Raw genomic sequence first — 11,118 nt, forward strand, 5'->3', positions numbered from 1 at the left:
GTGTACGATTTAAAAATGAAGAAACATGTGTTATTCGCGTTGTTAGCGATAATTCGCTTAGATGCCGCGTAAGACGAGATCGGTAACGGCGCTCCCGAGAACACGGCGATAGATAGATAGGATCCAATTACCTTAACGTTTGTTTGAGGAGGGGGGGAGGGGGACGATGACGCGCGCGCGCGCGCGTTACTTTTGAGTCTATAAATACGTGGAGACGACAACACGCGAGACACGCAACGACGCGCGATCGGGGAATTAATTGCATCGTCATAAATTCACCGGCTACGCCACAGTTATGCATTTACGTTATCGACGCTGATTTCCGCAATTATCTCTCGCCCCTGTCGCTGTCGGGCCTGGGGCTCGATTCGTCCGCGCGAGACACGTACGCGAAATTCGCTTAGAGAAAAATCGCGGATTCATTGACTACTCGCGTGGGTTTTAGCCAATCAACTTGCGACGTTCTCGCAAGAGTAAAATTTTCGCATACGTTTCTTTTGCAGACTATTAAGATCGAATTTTTTTTTAAGATTGAAATCTGGTCAATCAAGAGCTCGATTCTCGAGTCGTTCGCGCGAGAATTCTGCTCTCACAGAAAAGTTACGAGTCGATTGACTATTCACGTGGCTTTTACCTAATCAAGTTACAACTTTTCCGTAAGAACACAATTTTCGCACACGTTTCTCTTGTAAATAACTCGAGAATTGCGAGTCTCTGGGCCGGGGGTTCTGGGTTCGCATCCGCCGAGATAAAAAGAAGCGCCGAATCACGTGGCGGAATCATGATCTGCGCGTTGGTTAATCTCGATTCTCCCTCGTCTCGTTGTAAAACGCTTGATACAGCATTTGACAGAAAAACTACTACGATTTCAGAGTATTAAATATACTCCTTTTTTAAATGTAAAATAATTAAAATGAACTCATGGTATCATTCAACTGTGACAAATTCCAAATACTGTTATTTTCACGATTGCTTTAGGCCTGTCATTTGTATTAAAAAAACAATTTTTAAAAGTTTTAATAATTTTATTGGCATAATTTAGGACGAAACTTGATTTAAAATATTCTAGAACAGTCGTGTTAAATTCTTGGATCAGCTGCGCGGTTCAATAGACCTCGTTTCATTAATTATACTATAAATTTTTATCTCACAATCAGTAGCCGAATTAATATTTCGCAGCTTAAAGTTTCCTATTTTGTACACTGATAGAAAAATATGTGGTATTTGAAACTATAATTGCATAGTAAAATAATTATAGTCAGGAATATCATTTTTATGGTAATTACTATAATATTAGTAAATAGCAACCATATAGACACAGTAATGCCAACTATTTAAAAAATTTACTATAAAATATAAGCTTTTAACTATTATTCTGTTAAAATATTCAGGTAATGAATAGTAAATTAGTTAATTAATTTTATATAGTAAATACAATCACAATAATAGGAAATTTAACTACATTTCTATTAGCCACCTTACTAAATCACATAGTAAACAAAAGTGAAGTGGTTTGGAATGTCGCCACTAGAGGGACGCGCGGTATCAAACTTTCTCGTAAGAAGAAAACAGCATAGTGTGTTATAAATACGGATAAGTTCATACATTCGTATAAGATTATTTATCTTTTTTTGAAAGGTGCTTTCTTGTACTATTCTTTATAAGTGCAAAGTTACGTAACCAATAAACATAGTGAACGCAATGTATGTATACAGGGTGTTAGACTAGTTAGACTAGTAGCCAAACTAAAAATTACGGTAGATTGGGTTAAACTGAGGAGAAAAGTCATGTACCGTTTTGCAAAATTAGCAATAGTTACCGCGTAATTGATAAAAACGTTTGGCCGAATGAGCGCACAAGGAGCGGAAGACCGGACCCGGCAGGCATGCAAAATGGTTTATGTGTTTATATCTCGTGTGGAGTTACGCATCGAGTGACGTCGTTCGTGACTGTACTTCTCGCTACTGCGTCCTAGGAGATATAAACAAATAAACCATTTTGCATTCCTGCCGGGTCCGGTCTTCCGCTCCTTGTGCGCGGCCAGACGTTTTTATCAATTACGCGATAACTATTGCTAATTTTATAAAACGGTTATACATGACTTTTCTTCTCAGTTTAACCCAATCTACCGTAATTTTTAGTTTGGCTACAAACGAGTCTGATACCCTGTATAATAAAAAGCGGGGAATATTACTTCCAATATAAATACGATTATTACTATTACATAGTTATTCGAGATCTTACTTGTAATTGTTATTGCAATATTTGTAGTACACCTTACCAAATTAAAAACTCGTTTTGGTTTATGACAACCATATCGTAAGTTGCATGGACCAATATTGCGTTTATGAGAACTGTAACATTGTTGGGTCAGCCATAACCTACGTAATTGGAAGAATTGTAAAAAGTGGTTGGTTCCTAAGATGACTATACATTATAGTGAGATTGTGGTAACTGCAACCATTTTTTTCCCTATCATTGCCTGTGTCCAGCAGAAGTTAGCACTTGCTAAGCGCTTTGCGTTCATTGGATTATACTTTCAGATCTGTGCTGAAATAGAGCTATTCTTCTAGATCTATCCAATCAGCATAAAGCGCTTATTAAGCGCTAACTTCTGGAGAACACAGCCAGTGTAGCCAATCAACACTCAAAGAATTCGTATGGGAAATGTAATATCACGCTGACTGTCATGGCGGTCATCCACTGATTTTTCGAACGAGACCAGCGCTGTCGAAAATTTTTTAAACGCCTGTGAACAATTGCTATCGTAATATAAAATATCGACCGACACAGTTAGATAGCAATGTAAAGTGAGCTATTCGACGCGCGACCGTGAGAATATAATCTTGTTTAGTCACGTCACGCTATATTTTTTTCATTCTATGATGTAAAATGAAAATTGGTAGACATGACAGAACCATAGAACTTATACTCATGGAAGAGGGATAGCATATACTTTCCGTGAGCTGAAACTGATTGTGAGTCCAACATCTGTGTGACAAGGATAGATAGAAGTTTACTTCGATCCGTTATGCGCATGCGTTAAATTGCACACAACGAAAATGCACAATATACGTACACAACCTACAAATACATTCTCGCTTTGGCCACTCATGCGCAGTACGAGGAGAAGTTAAAGAACGAGACAGAATGATAGAAAGATGGATAGACAAACGAGACAGAAAGTAGTTTCTTCTGTCTCACTTCTTGGACTCACTTGTGCCGGTCCTTTTCCCCTTTCATGAGTATAAGTTCTATGGACAGAACACGTGAAACTCGCCGGGCAGACGACGCGTTGAATTTCGGGACCCTTTCTCTCCTCGCCAAGTCAACGAGAGAAATTACATGTCGTTAAACTTGATGACTAATCGGTCACCAAGTTGATCATTAAGAACGGCATAATTTCGGATATCAAGGCCTGCGTCCACGTTGGACCAAGTTCTAGCATCGTGGACACAGACTTTTATGAATGGAGACTTGCTGGCCCAAGTTCTAGTTGGAGAAATGTGTAGCCAATCGACTTGCAGCTTTTATGGAATAGCTGCTAGTTGATTGGCCACGCATTTCTCGAAACTAGAACAACTTGGACAAAGTTCTAGCATCGTGGACACAGGTTTTTATAAATGGAGACCTGCTGGCCCAAGTTCTAACCTCGTGGACACAGGGCTTTATAAATGGAGGCTTGAGAATTGCATAGAACTTATAGACATGGAAGGGGAAAAGGACCGACACAAGTGTGTCCAAGAAGTGAGACAGAAGAAACCGAAGAAGCTATCATTCTGTCTCGTTCTATGACTTTCCCTCGAACTGCGCATGAGTGGCCAAAGCAAGATTGTATTTGTAGATTGTGTACGTATATTGTACATTTTCGTGTGTGTACGATTTAACGCATGTGCATAACAGAGCAAAGTCATCTTCTATCTATCCTTGTCACACAGATGTTGGACACAGTTTCAGCTCATGGAAAGTATATCAACAAAAAAAATTCTATTCATAAGCGGGGAAATCCTCTAAGCATTTCCTCTAAGCAAGAAATCTTATATGAAGCATTTCTCACTTACTTTAACACATATTCTTCTCTAAAAGAGTAGACTCATAAATTATAATTAAGAATAAATTCTTTTATAGAAAATTCCATTACAGTAATACTAGCCTCTTAAAATAAAAGGATACGCAAGATATTCGCGGATACGCGAATCGCAGCACGTGCGCTTGTTATTTGTTACACGGTTGTCATTTGTTCGCGACACACAGGGGCAGTGTCAGTTGCCCTGTTTGTACCGAGCTGTGAAACACGTGTAACATACACGACAGTGTAGTGTGGTGCAGTCAATTTGGTAAAAGTTTAGTAACTCTTCGGCATGAACGAGGTACAAAAATTTCTGGAGAAAGCCTATTTAAGTGACTGCTGGCCCACGTTTGAGAGCGAGTTTGTTTTTGCTAATAGCTTTTTGGATATAGAACTGTAAAGTCCATTCTACGTTAATCGCAAGCTGTGAAACGACGAATTAAAAGTAGAACATAATTGTTTTAAAAAGTTGTCCGTATTTCATAGGAAAATCCTTTAAAATTAAGAGGGAACCACTCAAAAAATAGAATACTTTTTTTTGGGTGATGCTATCCCCCTTCCATGTCTACAGGTTCTATGGAGAATTGTCCAGGTTCGACTATCGGGCGAGAGAAAAATGTGAGGGAGCGAGAGGCGTGAGCCCCGTTCTCGCGTATCTGTATCGTTAAATATTGCAACTCGTCGGAATTGCATCCAATTCGATCGCGGGTCACATTTGACAAATTGCGAAACGCGACTTCGTTCTCGGCGCGCCGGGCGATGATGACGGCAGTCTAATACACAATACGGCGATTTCACAACGCGGTATTTTCGTACGCGCTTCGCATCACGCTCGGCACTGTCTTTCCCTCTCTTCTCCCCCCGCCCCTCCGCGTCACGCAGGGCCATGCCGCTTCCTCTTTCTTGTTCGCGCACGAGAGGTGGGAGTCGAAGAAGCCTGTCGAACGTCGAGAAAGATCTGGAGCGGAGCGGGCCTCGATTCCGATATATCGACGCATTAGTTCCTGCGATCACCACGAGGGAGAGAGGAAGACCGGGACGCCGAATCGCGTCGACGCACATTCTCGTCTACGAGCTCCAGGAAGAGATAGTGGCAGAGGAACGGAGGGGGGGGGGGGGAGAAAAAAGAAGAAACAAAGAACGAGGAACATTGGCGTGTGGTCCCGAAGACTTGGGGACCGGTGTACCGCTCGGCTCTCCAACCGTAGACGCGGAAACGATCCCCACGCCTATTCGTGATAAGCGGGCACTACCGAGCCTGCGCGGCGTGGGACGCATTCTTTTTCTGCGCGTCACGCCGCACCGAGACCGCGCCGGCCACGACCGCCGGTCGCCGGTTGCCGGCCGGCGACGGCGACCGCGCGCCTGTCATCCGCCGCACGGCGTCGATCCGCCGGCGGCGTCGTCACCTCCAAATTTAAATACGCAAATTCACGGTTGCCGGGCTTGCCGGCGCGATAACCGGCGGAGCGCGGGCGCGGGCGCGCGCGCACCGCGTGCGACGTACCTCGGGCGGATCGTTCCTAGTCTCCGCGCCGTGCGTGTCCCCGGATCTCGGCGAGAGGCGCCGGCGATTACGGTGCGACCGGGAGCGACGGTGTGTCCGATGAAGATGCCGGGCGCGCGCGAACACCACGATACACCACGAAAATTCACACAGGGCAGACCCAGCGACGCGCACTCACGACCGTACGAGGCTCGAGACTCTCGTGACGAACTGGCCACAAGCCCCTTCCACATGATCGGCGACAACTGGCGGCACGCCGCCCTATTGGCCGCCGCGCGACGAATCGACGACGCGGGCGCGCCATCGCGGCCAATCGCCGCGCGGCGGCGCGAGCCCTCGGCGCCTCGCGCGCCCGATTCGAATGTCCGTAACGGTACACGCTTCCCGAGCCAGCCGGGGACATATGGCGGTACTTGTTAATTATCTCAAATCCCCGGCGATAACGATAATGGAAAATTGCTGTATTCTTGTTAAGGCCTGTTATACAATACGTCGTTTGTCGCTGTCGGGACGTAGTCGATGGTCCAGAGTTTTTTTTTGAAAATAATTGAAGTTTTTGAAATTTTCTCATTGGACCATTGGCTACGTCTCGACGGCGATGTACAACGTATTGTATAACAGGCCTAAAGAGTACAGTAATTACGACAGGAAATGTATATATCAAATTATATCAATACGCCCTTACCACGTAAAAATATCGTCGCGTCATTGACAGAACAGCATAAAGCCCGTATCAGACTACGGATTTAGATTTGACCACCCGGCGAGAAATAACTCGTCGATTGATGTCGATTCGACGTCGTTTCGACGAATCATTTCTCACTGGGCAATCAGAGTCAAATTCACTAAACTTGAGATTAGTAAACTTTACTCCGGTTGGTCGAATTTCAATCTGATCTCAATCTCCATCCGTAGTCCGATACGGGCTTTACGATTTTCATGAAAGATGCGTTTTCGCACGTGATGATTCGAGTACGATGAGTATTTAATAGAGAGAGAGCAAAAAGTGGAGTAGAAAACCAGAATAAGACGTTAAAAACAGACATTGTAAAAATATTTTTGTCTCAGTAAATGCAAACATTTTTGAGACGTAATTGCCATGTTTCTATATTTGCGCCACAGATAACGTGTAGAGCAATAATCAGATCACACACCGTATTTTAATATTACAGGGTAATTTGTTAAAGATTTTTGCTTGTCGAATGAAAGGTTTTGTTAAAAGCTTTTTTCTTGTTAAATAAATGAATAATGATTTCATCAATTTTCTAATCTTTTCACACCCGAGATAGCGTGACTTGTTAAAGTCATTTTGTCATTTTTCATCAATTTACTATAAATAAGTTTCATTTATCTCTGAACTTTTAGAGTGACGTACGCCACATCGATTACTAATTATTGCTCCGAAATAGTATTATCTACTATCTTTTACCGTAAATAATCGTCATGCCGTAATATTCAGGAGCCTTTCCTTCGCTTCTCGAAGACGAGCATTGAAAGAATTGCTTATCTAATAATATAAAGATTTGCGGTGCCCATTTACGCTAACGAGACTTGACATTCGATATTTCCGCTTATCGAGAAAGCGCATTTATGGCAAACGTTACTCTTTATTACCCATATTGGACATCAATTTCCGTTTTTCGCGGTGCTGCCGATGCGGGTTAAATAGAATCAATTTTAAAGTCAATTAGGGAAACAGGTTTTTTCGTACGGTATATTCGCTGACACGCGCAGCGAATACGTCCGTCAACTTGCGAGCCTACAAATTTCGTTGTTCATTAGGCAGGGTTGGAAAAGTTACTTTATAAAAGTAACTAGTTACAGTTACAAGTAACCAATTCTGAAAAGTAACGCGTAACTAGTTACAGTTACAGTTACTCGAAAAGTAACGAATCGTTACTTAGCAGTTACTCCCTTGCAATAGAAATAAAAATACCGAATCTGCATCTGAATTGTAAAGCGGCGACCCTAGCGGAAAAAATTTCTATAAATAACTACAAAAAATTGACTTGAAATAGAAATTTGTAGAAATTTTTATATCTTCGTTGAAACATTTATTTCTTTGGAAAAATATCTATAAAATAGTATCACAAATTACAATGTTCTCAAATCAAGAAATTATTGCAAGTAGTATTTCATGAAAATGTACAATTTTGTAAAAATTAGTACAAAACTTTACTAGTTTAAAAAATTTGAGAAACAACGAAATCTTAAAGAATTAAAGCATCTGCTTACTTGTAGAATATTACAAAAATTAACAAAAGTGTTCCAATTCTAGCATTTTTATATTGATTTTTATAACACTTTTTAAATTTACGTAGAATTTCTTAGATTTTGGCAGTTATATTTAATTTTTTTGTAGAATTTTGTAGAATTATTTCCGGCAGGGGATAAAGGCGTTTATGCGCAAATGCAAGGCCTAATGCGATCTGTGGTGGTTGAACATATATATATATATATATATATATATATATATAAGCAACTATTAATGTAACTGAGTTAAGTTACAGTTACAGATGTAGAGAAAGTAACGAAGTTAAGTTAGAGTTAGCAAAAAGAAGTAACTGTAACTTCGTTACAAGTAACGAGTTACTTCTCAACCCTGTCATTAGGCGCAACAATCGAATCGCAATAATCAAACGTTTGTCACTTTTGGTAGAGTGAAACTGACTTTGATAAAGTTCTGCAAGAAAAACTATCATTCCAGCGCAATATTGTTAAAGATGTAGACTACATGCTTGACGCGGCGACATAGGCCATTAAATAATGATAGCATATCTGTATAAAAAAAAGGAGAAACTGTAATCTACGCGCGTGACATTTTACCGGCAGGCCGATAGCACACCTTTGCCCGATCGCGGGCTCTGTTTATCCGTGATCACGGATGCAGCAGCTAATCGACGGTATAAGAGTGTTCGCCGTATTTCTGTTACCAAGGTGAACAGAATGAGGAGGATAAGCCCCTCTTCTTGCGAATCGTAAGTACGAAAAGCGGGTCATTACAGAATGCACTCTACCTTTAGTGATGTAAATCGCATCGAGTGCACTGTGCACTTCAATTTTACACTCGTGCGACGCGTTTGCGTAGGAAACGAAGGACTATGTTGTAACACGCGTCTGCCAAATAGCTGCGTACCCTACAAAGACTCGCTTTTTCGTACTCTCGAAAAAAAAGCGATATCGTTAACGAGTAATATTGTCGTCTTTGCTGGACAAGGACTCGCTAATGCTAGAGGCGATTTCAGCGAAACAATTGATAGAGATATCTTGAATTGTCCCTGAAAAAGGTGTAAAATACTTGGTACTGCGGCACGCATAGCAACTAGCGCAATCTTATCGCAGGGCGTTTCGTCGCGACTTCGTCTTCGTTTCGGTCCCCTGTGATCTTCGGTCGGCCGAAGATCGAGTCTCCGGACCGGCGGTCGGAGGATCGGGACGCCGAGACCGCGGGGACACGATTCTCACTTTCTGCGCAGACCGAAAACGTGAGCGGCGAACGAGTTGGAGATGTAGTTCGCCAACGTCACGAACAGATTGCTCACCGCGTGATAAGCGTAACCGTATACTAGGGCGGCGCACAGCCGCGCCCTTACAACGGACAAGTTGCACTTACTAGCAGCTCGCGGCGAGGGTGGCGACTCATCGTCATCGTCCACGACGGTATGCGTGGCAGCAGTCTCGACACGCGTGTCGCCGTCACCGTGGTCGCGCGGGGTTTCGTCGTCCGCGCCGCGAACGTCTCTGTCACTCGAACGGACACGATTGTCCACGTCGCCGTCGCCAACTACCGAGTCCACCGGGCAGACGTTGGCATTGTCGCGGTTGGAATAATCGTTGTCGTTCCTCTTGTCGTCGTCGGCCGCCACCGGCGACGGCGACTCGTCGGCCTCGGGGGTCGGCTCGAGCGACGACGTCGCGGCGAGGGGGTAATTGTTGTCGTGCACATCCTCGCCGGCGTCCACGTCCGTCTCCGGACCGTAATCGTACTCGTCGTCGTCGTCGTCCCGGTGCTTGCCGTTCCTGGCCACCTCGCAGACGGTATTGTTTTTCAGAAGCAGGTCCATGTCGAAGTCGGGCTTGATGCAGGCGGGCTTTACGTCGAACTGGTCGTGATTCGACGGGATCGGATTGTTCGGATCCATGTTGTTCAGTAATAGACCATTCGGTGCTTGATGCGTCGGGAGCGGATTCGAGCGCGCGGCGATCTCGATCGGCGGCGTCAGGAACACCACGATCACGGTGATATTGTCCAGGGAGCCCGCGCGCTTAGCACTCTGCAGCAGAGCCTGGTGCACGTGCTTCAGATCGTCTGCAAAAGATAAAATGACGTTCGTTACATCCTCCAATGGCTTTGCCGTCGATTACGTTTTTAATTGCCGCGATATCGTCGCAACATATAATTTCGAAACCGTTGCGCGCCCTCGCCGGTTAGGCGTCTCATTACGAAATTTCGCGGCGGAAGGGGGCAAAGATGTAATACAAGTATTTTTCAATGCGCCGTTTCGTAGACGATTAACTTATCAGTGTGAGTCATGGTATAATAAAAGTACGGTTTGTAGTCGGCGGAGTCAATGGCTCGTGAATAAATCGCGCTCGGAGATCATCACGCGATCGCGTTCGAAAACCTCGTAGCGTCACGTAACCATCGTAAATATGATCGTTTGCTGCAAAATCCAAGTGTGTGTGCGATCGCACAATCCACCGGAATCGCCCTGAAAGCGACCGCAGAGTCATTGTTGTACTTTTCGCACATCGGACGCGATCGATTGTTCTTTGCGAGATTAATGGATACTTTTAGGGACGTCGCTTTTGAATATTCAGGCCCGGTTTCACCAACGTGCGCATAACTTAAACTCATTGTCAGCTTAATTCGTTCTTTGTCTCTTTCCAACTGTTACTTGAGAAAGGGACAACCGTGAATTAAACTGAGATTAAAGTTAAGCGACGTTTGGTAAAACTGGGCCTCAAATGTCTCCAGATTTTACCGAGAACCGCGTTTACGTCTCCAAGTGTGAGAATAATTCCTGTTTCTGCACGCGAATACTCACAGATATACTTGACTATTCTGTAATATCCGGACGGGGCATCTCTTTATGTCGCTGCAGCCGCACAAAGACGTTTTACGTGAAAAATTTGATATGAGAAAATTAAAAATTATTATTATTATTTAATTATTATTATTTATATTCATATAAATTGCGAGTATGAGTCGTGAATGTATAATATCTCTTATTGCTTTTACTCCACGTTAATTGTTTTTATCGTTTCGTCGGAGAGACAAGAAATCCAGGAGAATCTTGAAAATGCCGTACAAAGTCGGATTCAGACTAAGCAAACGAGCGTGAACGAGCATGAATGAACAAGTTGCATCAATGAGTTCGAATACGGCGTCGCCGGTATTCCTGGCACCTTTCACATTCATTCAAGTAAGCTGTTCATTCGCGTTTGTTTGTCCGATCCGGGCTTAGTGCATACTCATTTTTCGCCTTTTAAGCGGCCAAGATTCGTTCCATTACATCAGTTACAGAGTACCATTACATCC

The 11,118-nt window shown here is 43.4% G+C and overlaps 1 protein-coding gene across 1 annotated transcript in view; it reads right to left on the minus strand.

Annotated features, from left to right (window-relative positions):
• The window catches only part of LOC105559506, an 88,512-nt gene that overhangs the window by 18,613 nt on the left and 58,781 nt on the right, over positions 1 to 11,118 (minus strand). The window contains exon 8 of the mRNA XM_012007852.1: positions 9,190 to 9,885. Within this exon, the coding sequence (XP_011863242.1) occupies positions 9,190 to 9,885 (696 nt within the window). The remainder of the gene's footprint in view (positions 1 to 9,189; positions 9,886 to 11,118) is intronic.

Source organism: Vollenhovia emeryi, unplaced genomic scaffold, assembly GCF_000949405.1.
Source record: "Vollenhovia emeryi isolate VEMERY1.0 unplaced genomic scaffold, V.emery_V1.0 DF939267.1, whole genome shotgun sequence".
NCBI lineage: Eukaryota > Metazoa > Arthropoda > Insecta > Hymenoptera > Formicidae > Vollenhovia > Vollenhovia emeryi.